Source organism: Mesocricetus auratus, unplaced genomic scaffold (assembly GCF_017639785.1).
Source record: "Mesocricetus auratus isolate SY011 unplaced genomic scaffold, BCM_Maur_2.0 Super-Scaffold_100015, whole genome shotgun sequence".
In the NCBI taxonomy this organism is placed as follows: domain Eukaryota; kingdom Metazoa; phylum Chordata; class Mammalia; order Rodentia; family Cricetidae; genus Mesocricetus; species Mesocricetus auratus.
This window is the reverse complement of record NW_024429198.1, coordinates 61,442,059-61,467,540: the sequence shown is the minus strand read 5'-3', so window position 1 is coordinate 61,467,540 and position 25,482 is coordinate 61,442,059. Positions and strand designations below refer to the sequence as shown.

General features: G+C 50.3%; 1 protein-coding gene across 2 annotated transcripts in view; it reads left to right on the top strand.

Moving 5' to 3' along the window:
• Nucleotides 1-25,482, top strand: part of Myo7b (myosin VIIB) — an 86,176-nt gene that overhangs the window by 35,405 nt on the left and 25,289 nt on the right. For both annotated transcript variants that reach the window (XM_040758015.1, XM_040758016.1), the window contains 12 exons: nt 132-342; nt 750-885; nt 5,775-5,938; nt 6,798-6,938; nt 10,723-10,875; nt 11,434-11,532; nt 12,482-12,576; nt 20,551-20,635; nt 22,782-23,000; nt 24,491-24,661; nt 24,776-24,982; nt 25,139-25,294. In XM_040758015.1, coding sequence (XP_040613949.1) covers nt 132-342; nt 750-885; nt 5,775-5,938; nt 6,798-6,938; nt 10,723-10,875; nt 11,434-11,532; nt 12,482-12,576; nt 20,551-20,635; nt 22,782-23,000; nt 24,491-24,661; nt 24,776-24,982; nt 25,139-25,294 — 1,837 coding nt within the window. The remainder of the gene's footprint in view (nt 1-131; nt 343-749; nt 886-5,774; nt 5,939-6,797; nt 6,939-10,722; nt 10,876-11,433; nt 11,533-12,481; nt 12,577-20,550; nt 20,636-22,781; nt 23,001-24,490; nt 24,662-24,775; nt 24,983-25,138; nt 25,295-25,482) is intronic.

Below are 25,482 nucleotides of genomic sequence, written 5' to 3'. Positions count from 1 at the left end.
TACGCAGGAGGTTTTGTGTGTGTATGCAGACATGTCTGGGGCAAAGATGCCTCATGACTCCAGGGCTCCCCCGGCTGTAGTGGTACCCAGTTGACCCTGCCCGCACTGAGATGATGGTGGTGATTCCACAGCTTTGAACAGCTCTGCATCAACTTTGCCAACGAGCATCTTCAGCAGTTTTTTGTGAGACATGTGTTCACGATGGAGCAGGAGGAGTACCTCTCTGAGAACATCACCTGGGACTACATCCGCTACACCGACAACCAGCCCATCCTGGACCTGCTGGCCCTCAAGCCCATGAGCATCGTCTCCCTCCTAGATGAGGAGAGCCGCTTCCCACAGGTAGGTGTCTGCATCTTCCGCAGAGAGGAACCTGGATGCCGAGTCTGTTCTCCGAGGTCAAGCAACGCCAGGGTGCTGAGTGCGGAGGGCAGACTTGTGCATGGGGTCGCCACCACCTCTACCGTACAAGGCCCAGCTCAGCACACCTCCTGCAGGGAGGCTTCCCAGACTGCTAAAGACCTGGACGATTGTCCGGTGGGTGGCCTGGGAGGGCCGGCAAAGGAGTAGCCCCCTAGTCTCCGTCCCTGTGCCTTCACTACAAGCTGCCAGGCAATGTGGGCGGGTTGTCCACCTATAGTGTGCTGTAAGTCGTCTGGAGCCCAGCTTGCTTTGCCTCCTGCCGGCTGGCCTCCCGACCTCCTCGTGATACTGGGGCCTCAGCCCATAGAGCATCTGGTTTCTCCCAGGGGACCGACGTCACTATGCTGCAGAAACTGAGCAGTGTGCATGCCAACCACAAGTCCTTCCTGAGACCCAAGAACATCCATGACACCCGATTTGGGATTGTGCATTTTGCCGGCGACGTATACTACCAGGTAGAAGGTGAGCACAGCTCTGGGTATGACCCACCTGGGAACAACTCGGGATACCCTAGGAAGGAGGAGGTCAGGGAAGAGAGGAGGCGGCTGCAGATGGCTGTTCAGCTCCCTTTCTCCACTTTCGCAGTCCAGGATCCCAGCCAGGGAATGGTTCTGCCCACTGTGGGCAGGGCTTTCTGCCTCAATAGAAGCAATGAAGGCAATCCCCCATCACCCAGGCAGTCCCAGAGGCCTGCCTACCAGGTTGACTAGATTGCATAAACTGACAAACACTAACGGCCGCACACATCATGGACGCCCTTTGCGGCTGGTTCAATTAACTTACTCTAAGGTTTTTGAGGCTTGTCTAAGGTGTTAAGGCGGGGGGGTGAACCCCAAGTCCTCATGCTTGCTCACTGAGCACTTCACCAACGGAGTCTTCTCCCCGGCCGCCTTTGTTTCTTTCCACTGCAGAAGAACGGTCTGTGGTACTGGCCCGCGCTCTCCTTCTCTCCTAGTCCGTGGGGATTTGCGTTGGTTCCCTACACACCTGTGACACACAGCTGTGAACCCCCGGTGTGGGCTCGGGTGTGGACACAGATTTTCTCAGCACACACCTCGCAGTGGATTGCTAGGTCATGTGTGGCTCTTGAGGCCCCACAAAACTCTTCCCGAAGTAGCTGTGCTGTCTTACGTTTTTAGATGCGTATGCAGGAGAGCCCCGGCTTCTCTGCACGCTTTTGACCTTGTGTTAGCAGAGCCTGGCTTGCAGGAGTCTGTCCTCTTCTCCCGCAGCTCAGCCCGCAGCTCAGTCCTGAGAACTGAACTCAGGTCCTCAGACTTGGTAACACGTATCTCTCTACCTCCCTGGCCGTTTCAGAAGCCTATAATGGAGTCATCTATATTCTGCCTATAAGTACCTTGTCAGTTTTTAATTTCAAGTTTGTAATTTTATTCTCATCCTGAGGGGCTTGTCCTTTTTCTTTCATTTTGGTGGCTGCAGATGGAGCCCAGGGCCTAACACACAGTAGGGCTCCTTCTTTCCCACTGAGCTATATCCCAATTCCTTGAGTTTTGTTGTTTGCTTGTTTGTTTGTTTGCTTGCTTGCATTTTCAGTAGGGGCGCGATGCATAGCTCATCCTTCACCTCCGAAATATCTGGCATTGTATGTGTGGACCACCACGCCTGGCTTCATACCACGGTATTACTGATGCCAAAGGTTTTACTTTAAAGAAGTCTGGTTTATCTCCTGTCCTTTTGTTGCTTGTGTTGTAGCTTATAGTAAGGTCTACTGTCATGAAGGCCTTCTTTTTCGTTGGTTTTGTTTTGAGACAGGGTCTCCCTATGTAGACCTGGCTGCCCAGGAACTTGCTGTATAGCCAGACTGGCCCTAAAGCCCCTGCTTCCCGAGTGCTAGAATTTACACCCATGAACCACTCCTCCTGCCTCTCGTTGCTTATCTCTGCCTTGTTTTTGTAAGGCAGCACCTCCTGCCGTCCAGGCTGGCCTTCAACTCACTGTGAAAGCCGCCTTGAACTGCGGACACGCCTCCCAAGCACTGAGATTCGCACCGCCATGCCCAGCTTGTGTGGTGCCGGGAACCGAACCCAGGGAATCATGCTTGCTAGGCAAGCCCTCAACCGACTGAGCCGTATTCCCAGCTCCTCTCATACACAGTCTTACAGGAGGTTCAGGTTTTACTCTTGGACATTGGATGCACGAGTTAACTTCACACTGAAGTCAGGTCCCTCAGGGTTCTGAGGGGAGAAACAAAGGGCTAAGGCGTCAGTCCGTCAGTCCGAGGTGCTTAGAAGAGTGGGAAGGTGGCCCGTGTGCTCTCGTGGTCAGGACAGCAGGGTAGGGGCATCACCCATAGAAGTCTTTAAGCAGAGATGCGGATCTAGGGGCGATCCTTGCATGCTCTTCCTTCAGGGAGGCAGAGGAGCAGAACGGCTGGTAGCTGACCCCTGAGGAAGCAGAGTCTGGAGGTGGGGGGCTCTGGGGGGAAACTAGGAAGATGGGGCTCCTTCACAGTCCCTGCCCCCACCCTGGCTTTAAGCTTTCGGAAAGTGAGTCCCTGCGATAGTCAGGGTTCTCTAGAAGAACAGAACTAATGGAATCAATCTATGTTAAAAGGGCATTTATTAGAGGAGTTTACAGACTCTGGGCCAACAATGGCTGTCTCCCGATGGGGAGGCCAGGAATCTGGTGGTTGTTCAGTCCATGAGGGTGAGTGTCTCGGTTGGTCTTTGGTCTATGCTGGGACCCTGAAGCAAAGGGATGCCTGAGCAGCAGGAAGTGAGGGCGAGCAAGCAGAAAGGAAAGCTTCCTGCTCCGGTGTCCTTTTATAGAAGCTGCCACCGGAAGGTGTGGCCAAGATAGGTCTTCCGACCTCAAATGATCCAGATTTAGGGTGGGCCCTCTCTCTCTCTCTCTCTCTCTCTCTCTCTCTCTCTCTCTCTCTCTCTCTCTCTCTCTCTCTCTCTCTCTAATGTGTGTGTGTTCTAAATATTTTATTTATTTATTTTACATTCCAATAAGTTTCCAGTTTCCCCTCCCTCTTCTCCTCCCCTCCCCCCTCCCCCTCCCTTCCCCCATCCCACCTCCCATCTGCCCCTCAGAGAGGATAAAGTCTCCCCTAGGAAGTCTACGAAATCTGTTCCATTATCTCATCCCATTTCAAATGACCCTATTAAGCAAACTCCCTTGCAGGCATGCCCAACTGCTTGCGTTTTAGTTGGTTCCAGATGTGGTCAAGTTGACAACCAATATTAGCAATCATAGTCCTGGAATCCAAAGAGGACATTGAGCCCATCCTCCAGCACCCCTAAATATTCAAATATTCAAGAGTGAGCTATTTTTGTTTTGTTTTGAAGTGACATGAAACTTAAGAGTGAAGGGACTAGAGCTGGCACAGGACACATCCAGACCCTTCTCATCAGAAAGACTTATTTGCTCTAGAGGGACAGAGAGCCAGGAATGGAAGACAAGGGAGGGGAAGGAATAATTGCCCTGGAGGGACAAAGGATATTTCCCTCTGGAGAGAGAGGAGATACATGTGGCCTGTAGGCAATGGCAGTTTATAAAGGGAAAGAGGAGACGCCCTGTGTTAGGATGAGGTGTTTAATTTTGATTGGACAGGTTAATTGGATGAGTCAAAAGGGGGCTTTTGATTGCTGGACCTCAATACTTTCATAGCTGGACCTTGGTGGTCAGCCTCAGGAGGAGGAAGTGGCCAAACAGGGAATAGACTTTGGTTGCAAGCTTTAGGAATGCAATCTAATGGTTTAGCACGGCAGAGAGAATGGCAGAGAAGGGTAGAAGGCAAAAAACTGTCTGTGCCATGTCTGCCATACTCCAGCCTGCCAGCGCCCTTTCAAGAGGATGCTAAGCGTCAGGAAACTTCTTTCTCCAAGCACAAGGACCTAATTTAGAACACCCAGATTCCACAAAAACCAGAGGCATGTCTGATCAGACACGTCTCCCATCCTCCATAGTCGCAGCACTGCTGTGATGAAATGGGACACGGAGACAGGGGAGTCCCTGGGAGTTCAAGGGCCAATGGCCTGGTGTGCACAGTGCTGAATAACAAGAGATCCAGTTGAGACAGAAGGGGGCAGTCTTCTGACCGCCACACAGGCACCATGGCATTCTCATGCCCATACTCTCACACACGATTGCACGTGCATGCATGCACTCGTGCACACACACACTTGCATGCACACACACACTTGCATGCACACACATACACACGCACACCCATGCACACATGCATGCACACACACGCATGCACACAGAGTTTTTAAAAACAAAAGCAGGGCTGGGTAGTTAGCGCCAGGTCTCGCCCCAGCATTCGATCCCCAGCACTACGTAAGCCAGGCACAGCGGTACATGCCTGTAATCCCAGCTGCCAGGAGGTGAAAGCAGGAGGGTTAGGCGTTCAAGATCATACTCAGCTACAAAGCAAGTTTGAAGTCACCATGGGCTATATGACACCTGGTCTCAAAAAACATAAAGCAGTCAACAAAAATGCTACATGTCTTGTTTTCCTTTTGGGCTACCCTGCTATACCTGTGATTTCATACGATGATGGTTCAGAGGTAGCCATCTTTCCCTGGGACCTCACACAGTCTTCTCTCAGAGTTTAATGGCACTGGCGCACCCTCTTAACCGCATTTTGAAGGCCCCTCTCAGGTTGGGGAAGTAGCTCAGTCAGTAAACTGCTTTCTGTGCAAACTCGATGACTGGAGTCAGTCCTCAGAAGTCATGAAAAAAGACAGAGCTGTAAACCCAGCACCAGGGAGGCAGATCCCTGGGGCTCTCCGGATAGCCGCCTAGACTATTTGGTGAATTCCAGGCTAATGAGAGACTCTGGTGTGTGCGCGATCATACACACACACACACACACACACACACACACACACACACACAAAGTTAACAGCACCTGACCTATACATACACATACACACAGGTACACATGGGCACGGCACTTACACAAACGTGCACATTTACATGCACACAAACCTTTCTCTTCAAACATGAGATCCGTACTGGATCCATAAGTACAGGGAGCAAGGACCCCCAACCAATAAATTTGTGTGGATACAATTCAGTCCAGAACACTCTCCTCCCGTTTCTGAAGGCTAGTTCAGGCTGGGGAAACTAACCCTAACAGAATGCCCGAGACTCAGGAGCAAAGTAACTGTATTCACTTAGACAGCAGTGGGCAGGGGGTCGGGGTGCAGGGGGGTGAGAGTTTAGAAGTGACTTAGTGGGGACAGACGTTCGTCTGAGTGGAGGACACAGTATGCTTCAGGGAGACACTCGGGAGTCCCTCCAGACGTTCTCATCTTACTCAAGGGATGGGAGAGAGGACTCGACTGACCTGAGGGGCGACCATGCTGTCCCCACAGGCTTCCTGGAGAAGAACCGAGACATGCTGAGCACAGACATCCTCAACCTGGTTCATTCCTCCAAAAACAAGTTCCTGAAGGAGGTATTCAACCTGGACTCACCGCAGACAAAGCTGGGCCAAGGCACCATCCGCCAGCTGAACGCAGGAAGCCAGTTCTTCAAGGTGGGCTCCTCACCTGCCACCCGCACTCTAAGGCACCGGCCCGGACAGATATGACCAGGGAGAGTGAATACTAGGAGTCTCCGGTGTGCAACATCCCTGGCGTTCACCATCCTAGCATGCCCCACCCCAGCATGCAACATCCACAACGTGCAGCATTCCCAGCACGCAGCATTCCCAGCACGCAGCATCCCAGCATGCAGCATCCCAGCATGCAGCATCCCAGCACGCAGCATCCCAGCACGCAGCATTCTAGCACGCAGCATCCCAGCATGCACCATCCCAACATGCAGCATCCCAGCATGCACCATCCCAACATGCACCATCCCAGCATGCACCATCCCAACATGCACCATCCCAGCATGCACCATCCCAACATGCACCAGCCCAACATGCACCATCCCAACATGCACCAGCCCAGCATGCACCATCCCCGGCGTGCCCCATCCTAGCATGCCCCATCCCAGCATGCAACATCCACAATGTGCAGCATTCCCAGCATGCAGCATCCCAGCACGCAGCATCTACAGCATCCCCAGTGGGCAGCACCACAAGCATGTAGCTGGCACCCAAGGAGGCTGGTACTGGAGTGAAGGAGAGAAAGAGGGAATGAAGGTCAGAGAGAGAGAAGGAAGGAGGGAAAGGAGAAGAGGAGAGAGAGACGAACAGAGGAAAGGAGGAAGAGATGGAGTAGAGAAGAAGGGAAACGGGCTGGAGCGATGGCTCCGTGGGTGAGAGCGCTGACTGCTCTCCCAGAGGACCTGGTTCGATTTGCCCTAGGTGGCGAGCCTCACTGCGGCATGATCCCCAGCTCCCCGGGCGTAGCTCCCCTGCCCTTACGCCCCTTGATTTCTCTTTGCAGTCGTCAGACCACGCCAAGCGCCCCCCCCTCACCCTCGCAGGCCAGTTCAAGCAGTCCCTGGACCAGCTGATGAAAATTCTGAGTCACAGCCAGCCCTACTTCATCCGCTGCATCAAGCCCAACGAGTACAAGAAGCCACTGGTAACCGGGAGGGGTTGGGGCGTGCCGGGATGGGGGGGTACTGAGGGGTGAGTTTGACACATAGAGCTGACATCCAGGGCATGGCCAGCATCATAGCTGTCCCCTGTCCCCACGTCACAGAAAACTGGTGCGAGCTGGTCCCGCCAGGCTTCAGCTCGCTCACACGCTAGCTTTTTAGTCATTCCGTCATCTGCTGTGTGAGCCTGGCTGGCCAGGCTCTTAGCCTCGCTTTTCTTAATTCTTCATAAAGTCAGACTTAATGCTTGTCTGTGGGATGTTGGAAATGAAGCTGTGGTCACGAGAATGTCCTCATGACCCAAACTATCTTTGGGCAGTCAGCAGTGACAAACTCCAGCAAGCAAGCTCACCTCACCTGGGGCTTTAGATTCAGGGTTGGTCCGAGTCTGGTCTCACATTCTTTTTTTTTTTAATTTTATTTATTATTAAATATACAGTGTTTTGCCTGCACACCAGAAGAAGGTACCAGATCTTATTACAGATGGTTGTGAGCCACCATGTAGTTGCTGGGAATTAAACTCAGGACCTCTGGAAGAGCAGTCAGTGCTCTTAACCTCTGAGTCGTCTCTCCAGACCCTGGTCTCACATTCTTACATGGTTGGCTCACCTGTATGGAACTGTGCCATCTGGCCCTTGGGGTCAAAGTTTATATTTGGGGAGGCAGAAACTCAGGAGAATCAAAACTTACGTTTGGGAACCAGACACTGTAAATGTATGTAGGGGTTTACAAAACGGCGTTTTCTCCAAACGGAATGTTCTTGTCTTAACCTTTTGATAGGAAAGACACCATGTTTCTCAGAAGAGGGTGTAACGAGGGCAGGAGGTTACGCTATGGCATGTCTTCCATATAGAATCCACAGTACCGAGAGGCAACAGTTATTCCAAATGCCGGCACTGATGAATCAGGCCCACTCCTGTATAAAGAGACCCGCAGGAGCTCTCTCCTCAAGTGATGGGGACTAGGTGGACGCCTTGATCCATAGAACCTGCTTCCCCAAAGGCTGTAAGCACAGACGCTCCCCAAACTAGGAAACGTGACTCGCAAAGCCAAAGTAACTAAAAACCGTGTTGTAGGGCAATGAAAGGATACTTGTGCATATGTGTTAGCATATGTATGCATGTGTGTATTGTGGGATGCACATATGTGTACACGGAGGGTAGAGCTTTAAATTTGGTATCTTCTTTTATTGCACTCCAAGTTACATGGCTTTTAAATTATTTTATTTTATACGTATGAATGTTTGGCCCACACACATGCGGGCACCACGTGTGTGCCTGGTACCCACTGAGGCCGGGACTTAAATGGAACTCCCTTAAGAACTGGAGTTACGGATAGTCGTGAACCATAACGTGGGTGCTGGGATGCAGCCAGTGTTCTTAACTACTGAGCCATCTCTCCAGCAACCACCCCCCACATAAAAGCACATGTGTCTACGTGGGCGCATGTGCACATGAGTGTAATTGCTTGTGAAGACCAAAAGACAGCGTCAACTCCCCTGTAGTTGGGACTGCAGGCCACCGTGAACTTCCTGGGCAGGGATGCTATGAACTACACTTATGTCTTCAGCAGGAACACATCTGCTCTCAGTTGCTGGGCCACCTTTCCAGCCCCTGCTGTTAAGAGAAGCTTTTTCTTTGCTAGCCGCTTTGGTTTATCCCCCGCCAGCCTCCTGGGCTCTGCTGTGTTGTAGACCCCAAATAACACACAAGACGCTGTATTAATTATGAAGCTGTTGGCCTTGCTTGTTTCTTACTGGCTAGCTCTGACTTAAGTAATTACCCCATAATAGTTAATCTAAGTATTTCTCTTACCAGAGAATAGTTCCAGGCTTCCTACACCATGGCGATTACATCTCGAACTCTCTGTGTTTCTCCTTCCCAGAATCCTCCTGGACTCCTAGCCCCACCTATCTAGATTCCTATTGGCCAGCAGTAATTTATTGACATATACACAGGACTTCCCCAACACCCTGCACCTTATTTGTTGAGACTTGGCGTCTCAATGAACCCCAGTGCTTGCAGATTTAGCTAGACTAGCTAGCCAGCAGGCCCCCGAGAGCTGCTCATGCCCTCTCTGCCTCTGCCTCCCAGTAGCTGGGATTAAACGTATGTGCCACCACTGCCAGCTTAGATGCTCTTATTCCCCATGTTGGGAAACATTGTCTTGCTCTTAGAAGTTGTGCGGGTAGCCACGCTGCCTGTCCTAGGCTGAGGCTCACATTCTGTGGTGATAAGAATTCATCTCAGTGGCAGCATCTGCATGCTGTGAATTGTGGAGAAGAGGCCTAGGCTGAGGACCAGACAGGCTCAGCCACCAAAGAGCGTGGCCTTGGCTTTCAGGTATCACATCTTTAAACTAGAGCCAATCATGCCCATCACTCACCTTGTTGGGGAGACTCTACAGACTCCCAGGACATGCTCAGTCAGTAACAGCTGGGTATTTGCCCAGGGCTAACCACGGTGACCCTCACCAACCTGCCCATGGGCTTGTCTACTTAAAGGGTGCCATCGCCCCTAATACTTCATGTTGAGAGTACCCTCAGCAGTCTTGGAGACAGAAGAGAAGCTAAACACCCCACCCAGATTCCTGTCAGCCACGCCATTCTTCAACCTCAGCTCCTTCCCCTCCACCCAGCTGTTTCTGTCCATGCAGAGGAGAGAGACCTGAAGGGTCTCTGCCTCTAAGCAGATTGGCTTCCTCCTTCCACGGAGGAGGGGAGGCACTGCGCCCATGCTGATGTAAGCAGGGCCCACTTAAAGACATTGCATTTCTAAGGGGGGGCATTTGCAAATGACTCCCCCACCAGCACCGCATGCGTGTGGAGGTGGGGTGCAGGCCTGAGGAAATCTTCTGGTGCTGCTGCTCATCAGGCCCTGTCTTAGACAGAGTTTCTATGGCTGTAATAGAACACCATGACCAAAAGCAACTAGAGGAGGACAGGGTTTCTTTCAGCTCACAGCTCCACCTCACGGGAAGGAACTCAGAGCAAGGCGAGAATCTGGAGTCGGGGAGTAGAGCAGAGGCCACGCAGGATTGCGGCCTGTTGGCCTGCTCCTCGTGGCCTTCTCAACCTGCTTTCTTATACACTCAAAGACCGCCAGCCTAGCGGTGATGCTGTCCACGCTGGGCTGGGCCCTCCTGCGTTAACCACCTGTTAAGAAAACGCACTACAGGCTTGCCTGCAGGCCTGTCTGGTGGGGGAATTTTCTCAACTCAGATCCTTTCTTCCCAAACGACTCCAGCTCGTGTCAAGCTGACACAAAACTAAACCAGTATCCCCCACACACACACACACATGCTTCTTGTCTCACAACAGGGCCAAGTTTGGCCTTGTGATCCTCCTGCTTCTGCCTCCCAGGGATCGGATGTGTGGCCGCCACAATCCACCTGGGTTCCAGTTTCTATGTCATTGTCTTCCATGTCCTTGGAGACATTTTCAGTCACTCCCACTGCTGTCCTCAGAAAGTCACCTGAGATCTGGGTGCAGTGTGACACGCTTGCAATTCCCGTACCTGAGAGATAAAGTAGAATATTATGCCAAATTCTGGGGAACAACCCCCCCAATAAAAACAGTCATTTTAGTTCGGTCATGCATTTGTTAGGTTCTTCTGGTGTCAGGGATGGCTGCATGGGCCCCTAGGCAAGCTGACACCCACCCACCCCCGCCCCACTCCCACCCCACCCCCAACCCCCGGCAGCAGCAACAGTGAGTGATTTTGGAAGGTGGGGTCCTTGGCTCCTCACCCCAGTCTTCTCTCCCCGCAGCTGTTTGACCGGGAGCTATGCATTCGGCAGCTGCGTTATTCCGGCATGATGGAGACCGTGCAAATCCGCAAGTCAGGGTTTCCCATCCGCTACACGTTTGATGAGTTCTCGAAGAGGTTCCGCATGCTGCTGCCCAGCTCCGAGCGCAAACAGGTGTGTGTCCAGCAGCTGACAGAACCCTCGCGCCTCCCACTGAGTCCTCGCCACCGTACTGATCTCCTGGGCCCTCCGCGGATCCCCAGCCTCAACATGACCTCTGTCTGTCCTTCCTCTTGTCCCCCTACTTTATCTTTGTGCTGTATTGGCAAGGTGGCTGACCCACGCTGGCTCCTGGTTGATGCTGGTGGCTGAGTGTGTGTGCCTTTTAGGTGTCTGTGGGTTTACTCCGCTCTCCTGAGGACACCAGGTCCAGGATCGGAGGGGTGGTTAGGGAGCTCTGAGGAATAGAATGTTCTGCCATCCCTCGGCAGCAACCATCCTAAAGTTTGGGTTGGTCTGAGGCTCAGTGCTCCCAAGCTGCAGGGAGGCCCCAGGCCCATCAAGTTCCCTACATTCCCCTCATCCATTCAACCTGGAGTGTATACAAGTGCCCGAGTATAGTCAGAAAACCCTTGTCGGGAGGCCTGTATGACATAGGGGCCTCTGCTCGAGCGGCCCTGGAGGAGCCCCCTCCCCTCCAGAGGCCCTGGCCACCCCTCGTTTCCTCAACAGTTTCAAGACAAGCACCGCCAGATGACCTTGCGTATAGTTGACCGGTGCCTGGGGACAGACAAAGACTGGAAAATGGGAAGAACCAAAATCTTCCTGAAGGTGAGATCCCCTGGCCTCCTGGGAACATTGTGGAGGGGAGGGGAAGAGCTCTGCCCTGCCTGCCCCGTCCCCAGCTGGGCTACGTGTGGGTTCCTCTAACCGTCCATCCATTCATGCACTGTTCGTCCCATGATGGGGATCTGGGATCCAAACAGGCAGGAAGTCGTAGAGAGACAGGGCAACAGAGGGAATATCCCAAGGGAGCCGCCCGGGAAGATGGAGTAGCCATGAAAGGCCACACAGAGCAGCACAGGGTGAAGTTGGTGACGGAGAAGGGGTGAGAAGGTTCTCTCCTACATTCCTGGCTCCTGAGTCGATGCTCAAGGTCTGGTCCAGTTCTATGTTCCCAAGCTCACCAGGGCACACGAGAGCCTCGATCCTCCCGATGCTGAACAGAAGAAGGGGGGGGGGAAGAGGGAGGATGAGGATGAGGGAGGAAGAACAGGTGAGCCACCAACCTCCGTCCACCAGCCACAGGACCACTCCTCTCTGCCCTGTAAAGACAATCCCTGCCTCCCTGGGGCTACGATGACAGGCCTGTGCTTCCTGTCTCAGGCCTCAGGGAACTAGGAGGCAGGAGGGACACCCATGGGTGAGGACAACTATCACCTCATGCCAGCATCCACGAACTCCGCTCGTGGGCTTTGGGAACTATTTTCTCACAGAAATGAGCTCAGGTGTGTGGTGTAGTCCACTGCAAACGTGTGGCTTTGGGAAATGAAGGCTGACAGATGGCAGGAGCAAAAGAAGACGCTAAAATAAGCTTGGCGCTAGGGTGGGAGGCAGTTACAGCTTCCTTCTGATCCCCGTCAGGGTCCTTCCTTTGCCAGAGTCATAGGAGAGTCTGGGATGAGTCTGGGATATAAATGACTTTTGCAGACCAAGACCTGGTACCAAACAGGGCAGTGGTGTGAGGGAGGGGTACCAACATGATGTCACCCATCCTCAGGATCACCAGGACACAACGATGGAAATCCAGAGGAGCCAGGCCCTGGACGGAGCAGCGGTCTGCATCCAGAGAGTCCTTCGGGGACACAAATACAGGTGCCCGCCCCACAAATCATCCTGAAGTTTCGACTGGTCTGGCGCTAAGTGTTCTACAGCTATTTGGAGACCCCAGGCCTGCCAAGTACCCAATGTGCACCTCACCCACTTAACCTGGAGTGCAGGCAAATCATCCAGCACGTCATGTCCCTCAGGCAGACCTGGGAGACTGAGGCACGTGATCTCCTCAATGGGGACACGCAGCTGCGTTCATAATTCTAATGCATTATTGGAAAGACACTCCATAAGCAAAATCTCATCTTTATGTGTGTCAGTATATATCACACACACACACACACACACACACACACACACACACACACAGGTCCTCATGCTTACAAAAGCTGATGGAGTCATCTCCATCTCCATCTCCATCTCCATCAGCAAAGTCTTCTCCCCCTCCTTGGCGTCTGGGTCTCTGAAGACACCAGTCTTAGCTCCTTTGTCGTGGTTCCTTTGGTCCCTGGGGCCCTGCTCACTTTCTTCAGCCCATTTCCTCTCTCTCCTGCAGACGGAAAAATTCTTCTGTTCCGTCTTCGATCTCACTGACTCTCCTCTGCTCTCTCCATCCACTGAGGGTTTCTCTTACAGTAGTGTGTGTGTGTGTGTGTGTGTGTGTGTGTGTCTATGTATACACTCTTGAGTGTGCACACACACAAACACGCATGTATTGGGTCATGCTGACAATTTCAGCTGCCAGCCAGCCACCTTGCTTTTGTGAGACAAAGTCTCTCACCCGTGTGGAGCTTGTCAAGTAGACTGAATTAGCTGGCCAGTGACCTCAGGGATCCTCCTGTCCACACCCCAAAGTACTGGGATTATAAACACACACTGCTGTAAACTCGGGTCCTTGTAGTTGGAAGAGAAGCAGTTATGGGGTAATCTGGGTATTTGTCAAATTTATCTTTTGTTTATTGTCCTTTCTCATTCAAGTTGAATTTTTCAGGCCTGAGTATAATAGCGATTTATAGATTGAAATTGGCATTTTGTGGCATCATGTTAGGAGAAGTCTGGGCCTTGTTTAAATGCCTCACCTGAGTTGGCACCCTGTTGTCCCTGTCACTGATCTGACAGGGACATTAGGGATGCCACCTGTCTGCCATCAGGCCAGTTTCCCCATGTGACCTCCATGGATTATAGAGATGGAGAGAGGTTCCCTGTCTCCTCTGATGGGGCTGGGAGCTCTGGCTGCCCAGCAGACCCCCCTCTGATGCATTCTTACCCAACACTGACATCATCGGGGAAGGTATAGCAATTATTTTTCTGTTGCTTTGACGAAATATCCAACAAAAGGAGAAGCTTTACTCTGGCTCACAGGGTGGTAGTGCAGTCCATCATGGCAGCAGGAGCCTGAAGCCGCTGGTCACACAGGAGCCAGGCAGGGTGGGGTGCAGACGCTGCTCAGGTCACTTGCTCTCTTCGTGCAGTCTGGTGCCCCACTCTCTGGGATGGTGCTGCCTACAGTTAGAGTGAGGCTTTCAGACTCAATTAATGCAGCCTGCTCACAGACATACCCAGAGCTTTGTCTCTCGGGTGATTCTAGATCCTGTCAAATTGATGGTGAGTGTGACCCATCACAAAGGGAGTGGCCTTCTCACCCCTGGGGACTAGTGAAAGGCCTCTTCTTCACGTCCCCCACAATACTATTCCAGCGTAGAGAGGAGTGGTCTCTCACTACTTCAGCCAGGTAAGCATGGTTGTACAGAATCCCCTGGTGGTCTTCACTGACGCTGTGAGGACAAATGCATTATGGGGATGAATGTCTTGCCTTCCTTCCCAGGCTCCCGTCATGATCCTGGCTTGGATGCCCTTCACCCTAGCTAGTCAGGGTAAAGGCTAGAGGTCCTACATGACATTTTCTGGTATGGTGGGTGGAGCTGCAGTTGTTTCCATGGAAAAATGTGGTTACCACCCCAAAACTTTCTGTCTTGTTAGGTTGCTCTTTCCTGAGATTGTGGGTAAAGAGGGAAGGCTTTTCTTGAGACCTTTTAAATCTGTGCCTATTGGCATTTCTGGTTGTTGACTTGTTCAGCTCCTTAATTAGGGTAAACGAGGCATCTGGAGGCTGCCCTGTGGTGTCTCTTGGAGTCTTTTGTTCCTGCCCGTCTGGCTTCTTCCACATTCCAGAGTCTTCTTATATTTATTTATGCGATGCTCAAATGTTTTAGTTGTGCTCTGAAGACCATCGATACTTAACCAAGCTTTCACTGTTCTAGCCAACACAATTAGACAAGAAAATTAAAGGAGAGATAGAAATCATGGTTTTTCTTTTTATAGAGCTGCTATATACTTACTCTCACAATTAAATACATCCAACAAATATGTTAGGATGAAAAAACAAGAAAAGTACTGTAAGTTATTATGAGTGTATTTCAAAATTAATATGTAAACTTTTAAAAAGCTTATTTTTCCCCTGAAACATGGCCTCACCATGTAGCCCTGGCAGGCTGAGAATGCAATATATAATCAGCATGGCCTCAGACGCACAGCGATCCACCTGCTTCTGCCTTCCAGGTGCTGGGATTAAAGACAGGTACCACCCGGACCGTTTCTCTTTGTAAAATTTTCATGACTAACCTGTGGATGTTCCTCTAGAGAATTTCTTATTCTTGGTCATGTCATATAGAACACATAGTTTAGAATAACTAATTTCCTAAGATTTTGTTAGTTTAACTAGATAGCCCAATTGTTTTGTTGTTATTGAAAGGAAAACATATATAATAAAAATAATAAAATACTAAACAGGGACACTTCTTTAATACATGAAAATAAACATACACCTGAATCATCACTAGAAACACTTGAAACCTTTTATCAAGCTTTGGCATCAAACTAGAGATATGTTTTTTTTTCTAATTATGACCTTGAATGCACAGATTAACTGCATTACTCCAACTCCTGATGAAATAATTTGCAAATGAGAAAGAAGGCCATTGGTAATACCTCAGTGCTCCCTCCTGGACACGAGGAGCCCACTCTTAGCAGTAAAACATGGGTATGTGGTCTCTGATGAAGCTATGCCTGCATGCATAGCTTCCCATTCGGTCTTCCCACTGCCTTCTTTCTTCCAGCATGGCAGAATGTCTTCCTTACTAGCTGAAGTTTAAGTAAGCTCTTGTTGTGTAGAAAGACCCGTTTGGTGCCTAACATTGCCTAGTCTAAGATTAGCGTGCCATTTCACGTGTACTTTAAATTCTTGAGGCTGTGACCTCAGCTGGAGAGGTGAGTCTGGGGCTACACAGCAGTCGTGAATGCCATCCACACGCTACGGTGGCCGAGCTGGGGCTCATGGTTTACTTTAAATGCATGTGGCAATTACACTCTCCTGGCCTTGTATCTTTTGCTCAGTCTTATAAAGGACACAGGGGCTGCATATTTCCAGATCACCTTTTTTGTTTACTAATTTAGACATATGATAATTCACCTGTTTTTTTACTATTTACCTTATAATATAATATAGGTGTACTACAATATAATAAAAACTAACATCAGAATAGGATAAAACAAACAGAATGAAAAGAGCCTAAGAGAAGGCACGAGAAACAGAGCTCTACTTGTTCACACACTCAGGAATCCCTAAAAATACTAAACTGTAAACCGTAATACATTTGGAAAGGACCTACAGAGTAAAAAGAGAGAAGAAAAATATATAAATGAAATAAAATGAAAAACTAATGATATGAAATTAGTCATGTGGGTATTGCCTTCAGCAATGGGAAATTAATGTCAGTTTGTGGAGCAACCTGTAGTCTTGGCAACGGCCTGACTTGTCTGGGGGTTCCCATGGACCCCCTTTGGCTAACATCTTAGTTAGATATAACCCAATCCCAATACTGAACATTTCATTTGGTAACAAGATGTAGCCATTTGGGGCTCTGTCTCCCCATTGTTCGGTGATTTCAGGTAGGTCACCTTCATATATGTGTGTGCTTTAGGAAGTTTCTACCGTATTGTATACAACCCCTCAAGCGGCCTTTAAGTTTCATTGTCTCTGTATTCACTCCCTTGTCCCCACCTTCCCTCGTCTCTCCACTTGATCCTCCTGTCCCAGCCCCCCACCCGTCTATCCAGAGCTATCTGCTCTATTTCCTTTCCCTAAGGACGTTTATCGGCTTCCCCTCATCATCATTTGCTCTGTACTTAACCTCTGTAGCTATATGGACTGTAGCTTGGTTATTGCTGACTTAGCAGCTAATATCCACATATGATAATCCACACATAACACACACCGTGATTGTCTTTCTGGGTCTAGGTTTCCTCACTCAGGGTGATTTGTTTTTTAGTTCCATCTATTTACCTGCCAATTTTATGGTATCTTTTTTTAAACGACAGAGTAATATTCCATTGTGTACATGTACCACGTTTTCTTTCTCCATTCTCCTAGGGTGTTTCCGGTTTCTGGCTGTTATAAATCGAGTAGTGATGAACATGACTGAGAAAGTGTCTCTGTAATAGGAGTGAAGAATCCTTTGGGTACATGCCCAAGTGTGTGATAGCTGAACCTTGAATTAGATCTGCTTGTAGTTTCCTGAGGAACTGCCACACTTATTTCCACAGTGGCTGCACAAGTTTGCACTCCAGCCAGCAATGGACGATTGTCCCCCTAATTCCACACCCTCACTCACCTGCACGAGCTGTCACTCGCTTTACTGATCTTGGCCATTATGACGGTGTGAGATTAAAACCTCAAAGCAGTTTTGATTTGCATTTCCTTCCTGACCAAGAATGTTGAAAATTTCTTTAAGTGCTTCTCAGGTAGCTGGGGTTTCTCTTTAGAGAATTCTGTTTAGATCTGTACCCCACTGGGTTGTTTGTTTACTTGATGTCCAGCTTTGGTGGGGTCTTGGGTTTTGCTGTGTTTGTTTTTTGAGTTCTTTATGTACTTTGGATATGAGCCCTCTATTGTATGTGTAGTTGGTAAAAATCTTTTCCCATTCTGGAGGCTGCCACTTTGTCTAAATGATGGTGTCGTTTGCCATAGAGAAGCTTCTCAGTTTCACGGGTCCCATTTATTGATTGTTGACCTTAGTGCCTGTGCTATCGGCTCTCCTGTGCCAATGAGTTCAAGATCATTTCCCACTTTCTCTTCTGTCAGGTTCAGTGTTGTCCGTCCTTATGTCGAGGTCTTTTATCCATTTGGAGTTGAAGTTTTTGCAGGGTGATAAGTATAGACATATTTACATTCTTCTACACATAGCCTTCCAGTTTGACTGGCACCATTTGTTAAAGATGCTGCCCCCCCCCCCCAGTGTGTATTTCTGTCTTCTTTATAAAAAAAAAACCAGGTGTCCATGGGTGTGTGGATTTATGTCTGGGTCTTCAATTTAATTTCGTTGATCAACATGTCTGTTTTTATGGCAATATCATGTTGTTGTTTTACCATAGCTCTGTAGTACAACCTGAAATCAGGCATGATGATACATCCAACAGTTCTTTTATTATCCAGGATTGTTTTAGTTACCCTGGGCTTTTTGTGTTTCCATATGAAGCTGAGAACTGTCCTAAAGAATTGTATTGGAATTTTGATGGAGATTGCATTGGATTTGTAGATTACTTTTGGTAGGATGGACATTTTTACTGTACTTATCTTTACTGATCCTTGAGCCTGGGAGATCTTTCCATGTTCTGATACCTTCTTCAGTTTCTTTCTTCAGCGTCTTAATGTTTTTCATCATAAAAGTCTTTCACTTCTATCTAGGCACTATTGATATTGTAGACTAGTTAGATGGCTAGTTTTCTCATTTTTTAAATTGTGCTTACTTATTGCACGTGTGTTTGTGTGGACACAGCGTGTGTGTGTGTGTGTGTGTGTGTGTGTGTGTGTGTGTGTGTGTGTGTGTGTAAGTAAGAGGGCAAATTTCATGAGTCATTTCCCTCCTTCCACTCTGTGGGTCTTAGGAATTGAACTCATGTCATCAGGCCCCACAAGAAGCACCTTTACCTCCTGAACCATCTTGCTTGCCCAGTTAGCTCTGATGCCTGAGACTGATCACACGTTCTCACATGCTAAGCATGGACTCCACCACTAAACTACATTCCCAAGCCCTTAGATAGCTCTTTTTTTGCCACGGAGACAGAACTGTGCATGTCTTATACTCGACATCAGTAGCATCCTGGCCCACTCCCCTAACACACCAACCAGAGTCTCATAGACTTTGCTGACTGTGCCCTGGGCGGGGGCGGCTGCGTCAGGCCAATGCTGTGGACACCAGAAGGAAGCAGATTAGCTTAGCTTTGTGGTGCTTTGGCTGTTGCCTTGGCTGCCTATTGGATCACATGGAAAGTTAGTTCCAGGCTTTCAAGTATATCAAAACCTAAGCGGTATAGTCCTTTATATAAAATGGCATTGCCAGGCATGGCTGTACATGACTATAATACCAGCACTCAGAAGGCAGAGACAGGAGGATCATGAGTTCAAGGCCAGACTGAGCAAAGCCCTGTCTCAAAAAGCTTTTTGATTTTATTTTATATTGTTTAATGTATGTAAGCGTTTTGCCTGCGTGTATATGTGCGCCCCATGTGCATACCTAGATATGTGGAAGCCAGTGGAGGCATGGTCACGGATGGTTGTGAGTCACCGTGTGGGGGCTGGAAATTGAACCCAGGTCCTCTGAAAGTGCAACGAGTGCTCTTACCTGCCAGACCGTCTCACTAGCTCCTCCCTTTAAAACAGCGTGATATTGGCACATATGACCTGAACATATCCTCCTATATAAATTAGCCCGTGTCCAGGTAATGTAATGCAATACCCATGTCGTGCAAGTAGCTATTGAACTGTATTACATGAGGAATGGTCATAAAAGTGAAAGTCTGTGCAGGTTCAGTGCGGGTGCAGTCTTCCCAAACATTTTCAGTTTGTTGTGGCTGAGCCCACAGCTGTAGAGCCTGCGTGTACATTAGATGGCTGACTGACTCACTCTCTCTGTGTGTCTGTCTCTGTCTCTGTCTCTGTGTGTGTCTGTCTCTCTGTGTGTGTGTGGGTGTGTGTGTGTATACACTAGACAAAATGTGAGCATCCTGATATAATTGTTCTTTATGGAACCCAGGAATAATCAATACTGAAGTTCTTTGAATGGTTTTAATATGACTGAGGCATACTATTCTAAACCTAAGAGATTCATCTGCAGAAGTACTGAAAGTGGTAAGAACACTCATTGACTATAATGTAAAAGGTCTGCGTGGGCCAAGCTCCCTTGAGAGGTCTCTGATCTCTGCTTCCAGGTTCTGTCTGTGTCCAGCCCCAGGCTGAGAGGCTGGCAGAAACTGGAGCTGCCTCTCAGCAGACTCTGGACAGTGTCACACTACAGTTACAGCTAATCAGGACACGGTGTACATGTCAGATGGGCGTGTCATCCCGACTGTAATCTCAGCTTTAGAAGGTGGAGATGGGATCTTCAGAGCGTGTTGGTTGTGAAATTAGTCACATCAGCAAGGTCTGGGTTTGGTTGAGAGACTCAAAGAACGGAAAGTTGGAAGACTGACTCAGGGTCATTTTTATGTCCTCCTCAGGCCCCCACATGTATGTCCACACAAGCACATGTGCCTACACACATGAAAAACACAGGTGCACATACCCATGAAAACAAACAAACAAACAAAATGAAGAGGTGACAATAGATTGTGTCCCTTCATGTAGCTCACCATTCACAAGTGTGGGAGTTTTGTTTTGCTTTGGCTTTTGCCTGGGGTTTTGTTTGTGATGCTTAGGGCCGAGCCTTACACCAGACAGATGCTCTACCGCTGAGCTATGTCCTCAGCCCAGAGTTGTGGGTTGTTAATAGCAAATCTGACTCTAACCTGCATGTCCATCATACGGTCTTACAAAGGCTTCTGGGAGTGTGCTATACAGATTCCTTCCTCCCTGATATTTTATTATCCACTTTTGTTTCCAAGCCAACCCCTTGGCTCCTAAACACTTAGCAGAATGTAGGAGAAGAGTCATTTAATGCCTCTAATTTGCATTTTTCCCTCCAGGAAGGAGTTCCTGAGGCAGAGACAGGCAGCTGTGACTGTCCAGGCTGCATGGCGAGGCCACTACCAAAGAAAGAATTTTGAACTGGTGAGAGAGAGCTTGGGACGTCGGGCCTTCAGGGGCGGCAAAAGACTGACCCGTGAAAGGGCGTCATTCACGATTGTTTCCCTGAGTTGGAGCTCCCAGGCAGGAAGCGTCCCATTGCGAACTGACATAGAATACAGATCCTCAGACCACTGGATGCCAGCCCTCCACCTAGTCTTTTCTTCATGTGATCTTCAAGCCTGTGTTGGGGGGCTCAGAATGTCCCCCTCCAGAATTTTGGGCACCCCCAGAGCTGTACTGGAATCGGCAGACTAGGCAGCAGGAGAGGCCTCACGTTGCAAGCGTTTCTCTCTCTTTTTGCTCCCCACCTCAGGCCTCAGTCAGTGACCCTGCTCTCTGTGTGTGAGAGTGGCCATCACTGCATTTTCGTGGGCCTCACTTGACCGCGAGTTCTTGCCGCGACTATGACGGCACCTGCTGCATAGGAGGGTCCCATCAGAGACTGGCCCTAACTTTCGGGGCTCCGTGCTAGTGCATGGGGTGGTAACTGACGGGAATGGGGGAGCCCTTTGGGGCTTGTACTTTATTTAGTGTCAGTCAGCAAGTAAAGGAACTGAAGCACAGAGGCTTAACTAGACGTGCTCGGAAGTGGCTACATCTGGCATCCATGAGCCCATGTGACTTTCAAACCCTTAGGCTCCTCCTGGAGACCCAAGGGACCTCCATGGCCTGGCGTAGATTGGGTGTTCATCCATTTTTTTAACTCTTCCATTTTAAAGACACTCACCCCGTCTGAGTGGGCTCCACACGGGGGCTCATTGTCCAGCCACGCGGTGAACTCGGCTGGCTGCTGTAAAGCCCATGGTGGTCTACTGCTCATGCTGCGTTAGGTGTTTCCTGATAAGAGCAACTTAAGGAAGGAAGAAGGAAGGAAGGAAGGAAGGAAGGAAGGAAGGAGGAAGGAAGAAGGAAGGAAGGAAGAAAGGAAGGAAGGAGGAAGGAAGGAAGAAAGGAAAGAAGGAGGAAGGAAGGAAGGAGGAAGGAAGGAAGGAGGAAGGAAGGAAAGAAGGAGGAAGGAAGAAGGAAGGAAGGAAGAAAGGAAGGAAGGAGGAAGGAAGGAAGAAAGGAAAGAAGGAGGAAGGAAGGAAGGAGGAAGGAAGGAAGGAAGAAAGGAAGGAAGGAGGAAGGAAGGAAGGAAGGAGGAAAGAAGGAAGGAGGAAGGAAGGAAGGAAGGAAGGAGGAAAGAAGGAAGAAGGAAGGAAGGAAGGAGGAAGGAAGGAAGGAGGAAGGAAGGAAGGAAGGAAGGAAGGAGGAAGGAAGGAAGGAAGGAAGGAGGAAGGAAGGAAGGAAGGAAGGAGGAAGGAAGGAAGGAAGGAGGAAGGAAGGAAGGAGGAAGGAAGGAAGGAGGAGGGAAGGAAGGAGGAAGGAAGGAAGGAGGAAGGAAGGAAGGAAGGAAGGAGGAAGGAAGGAGGAAGGAAGGAAGGAAGGAGGAAGGAAGGAAGGAGGAAGGAAGGAGGAAGGAAGAAAGGAAGGAAGGAGGAAGGAAGGAAGGAGGAAGGAAGGAAGGAGGAAGGAAGAAAGGAAGGAAGGAAGGAGGAAGGAAGGAAGGAAGGAAGAAAGGAAGGAAGGAGGAAGGAAGGAAGGGCTTATTTGGGCTCACAACTTGTTATGGTAAGGAAATCGTGGCAGCAGAGATACGAGCCTGCTAGTTACATTGCTTCCACAGTGAGGAAGCAGAGAACAGTGATTCCTTATTCTCAGCTGGACTTCTTTTTATACAGTGCAGAAACCCAACCCGTGAGATGATGCTGTCCACGTTTAGGGTAGATCTGCGTGCCTCAATTAGCCTTACCTTGGAGACTCTTCACAGACAAGTGCAGAGATCTGTCTCCCAGGGGATTCTAGATCCTGCCAAGTTCACGGTCAACACATGCTTTTTACCAGGGGCTTACTTAGCGCTTATTTGACTGATATACTCCGCTCCATCTTACAAGTGATTAATAGGTCCACGCATATTAGCACGTATGGATACTTGTAAGACCAGCACTGTGCCGAAAGCCAGATGACTAAATTATATTGAGGATCCCCTCTCTCTCAGGAAAGTGAGGGGTCTCTCAGGGAGAGCCATTCTCTGCTCTCCCAGGAAGGCATCTTGCAGTAAATGTCTAACCGCCCTCTGCTCCCACAGATCCTAGTGGGCTTCAAGCGCCTGCAGGCCATTGCCCGGAGCCACCAGCTAGTGAGACAGTTCCAGACCATGCGGCAGAAGATCGTGCAGCTGCAGGCCCGTTGCAGGGGCTACCTGGTACGACAGCAAGTCCAGGCCAAGAGGAGGGCGGTGGTGACCATTCAGGCACACGCCAGAGGCATGGCCGCCCGACGGAAACTCTGTAAACAGAAATCCACTGTAAGTGGCCACTTGGTGTGGAAGGGAGGTAGGGCTGGCTGGGCCGCTAGGGAAATTGATGGGCTGCGATTAAGAGCACTCACGAGACGTGCTTTAGACTACCCAGCGTTCTCAGGCAAAGATGATCATCCCCTTAAAGCTGCAGGGAATGGGGGCTGAGAGGCGCTGACCCACGAAGAGGAGCCAACTGTCCAGGAGGCAGGAAAACACCAGCATTTATGTAGCATGTAGGAGACAGAGAGGATGGGGACCGGTAGGCCGCCATCAGGACACCCCTGTGTTCGGGGCTAGGGAGAGAGCTCTGTCGGTACAGACCGTGTCTCACTAACCTGATGACATGAATTGGACCCCCAGAACCCACATGAAAAGCCAGACGCGGCAGCATGTAGCTATAATCCCAGCACTTTGGGGATATGGAGACAGGCAGACCCCTGGGGGTCACTGGCCGGCCAGCCTAGCCTACTGGGTGAGCTGTCAATGAGAAAACCCGTCTCAAAAACAAAACGAAAAGCTTACGGCGTAGACAGCTCCTGAGGAACAGCACAATGGTTGTCCTCTGGCCTCCACACACCTACACACATACGCACAAACACGAACACTACGCACACACACAAACACACGCACTCAGATGCATTTTAACATCTCCCTTTTGCAAGGTCTCATCACTTCCGGGATGTATCTGAGAACCAGTCTCATCCGCCCCAGTCTTTATTCCCTGGCTCATTTGGCAAATAGGATTAGGCAAAGGGATGGATAGCACTGGCTTTGTCTCACAGACACACATGGGTTCTACTGCACAAGCTACTAAGATGACAGGCAGACCATGTGACAGGACGGAGCCTCAGGTCATCGGTGGCTGCAAAGCACTCGATCCTGCTCGTTAGTCCAGGACCCGAGGTCTCCCCCTGTGGGCCCTAGATAGAACGAAGGGACTGAGGGGGCCCGCGTGGTGGCTTAGCAGCTGGTGTCTGGGTCCCTGAGGTTTGCAGAACGCCTCAGTGGTCAAGCCAGTGGCCACAGCTCTCCTCCCCCGTTAATACTGAGAAAGGAGGAGCCCCGATGAATGGTCCCCACTCAATCTACACGTTGAGTCTCACCATTGGGTGGAGTACATGGCTCAGGGGTAAAGTGTCTGATGTAAGGACCTGAGTTTGAATCCCCAACATGCATGAAAAAAAATCCAGCCTCGGCGACGGACATTCACCTGCAACCACAGCGCTTCCGAGGCAGAGACAGGGCCCTCCCTGGGCTGGGGCAGCCAGCCAGTCTCACCAGACTAAATGGAGAACAATTGAAAGACACTCGACGCCAACCTTTGGTCCCCACGCTCATGCACACACGTATGCACGTACACAAAACTATCACTTTAGTGACTTAGGCCAGTGATGGCAAGATGAGGGCCACCAGGCTTCTAGAGTGCTTTGCCCCGTGGGGTGGGCAGAGTTGTAGCCCTGATTGCAAGTGACCTTCTCTCTATGGGGTATGTACAGGGACCTCCGGTTATTATGCCTGACAAGCCAAAGGATCGAGGCGCTGCCCCTGACAGGAAGCGCAAGTCCATCTACGACACTGTCACTGACACAGAGATGGTGGAGAAAGTGTTCGGGTTCCTCCCAGCCATGATTGGAGGCCAAGAGGGCCCAGCCCCGACACGCTTTGAGGTACGATAGCCCCACGCGGGGATGGGAGGACCCTTCTGGGCCTAACTGGGACTCGTGGTGAGCATTCCACTGACTGGAAGCTTGGCCCACACACTCCCTGTTTGGCCCTCCCAGGACCTGGAAGTAAAGACCCAGAAACTGCCTGAGATTGACCTGGACACGGTGCCCATGACCGAGATGCCAGAGGATGTGGACGGTCTGGCTGAGTACACCTTCCCCAAGTTCGCCGCGACTTACTTCCAGAAATCAGCCAGCCACACTCACGTCCAGAAGCTCCTCCGGTACCCGCTGCTCCACCACGAAAACAACACGGACCACTCGGTACCAGCCGTTCACTGGCTTCTGTGTGGCCCAGCCCCCCTCCCTGACGCCAGGCCCAAAGTTTGAGCTGTGGTTCAGAGGCAATAAGCAAAGAGCCCGGGTCACCGTGGGTTCCAGCTCTGGAATCAGCCAGGCTCTCCTCTGTTCATTCTCCAGGCAGCTCTAGCTGTATGGCCCATCATCCTGAGGTTCATGGGTGACCTCCCAGAGCCAGTGCTCTATGCCGGGAGCAGCTCACTGACGCCGCAGAACCATGACAGGCTGGGAAAGGGCAGCGACACTCGGGACCCACAGCACAACGGATATGCCCAGGTAGGCGGTGAAGGCGGCGGGCAGGTGTCCACCGGGCAAGGCCCTAGGAAGCTGGGCAGAAGCATCAGCCACTGAGCCCAGTGTCTGAGACTCCCGCAGCGTCTGGGGAGTCATGGGTGGAGACCAGGACTGTGGGGACTTTGCAATCTTGAATGGAGAGAGTCTCCTGAACTCCAAATATTGGCCTT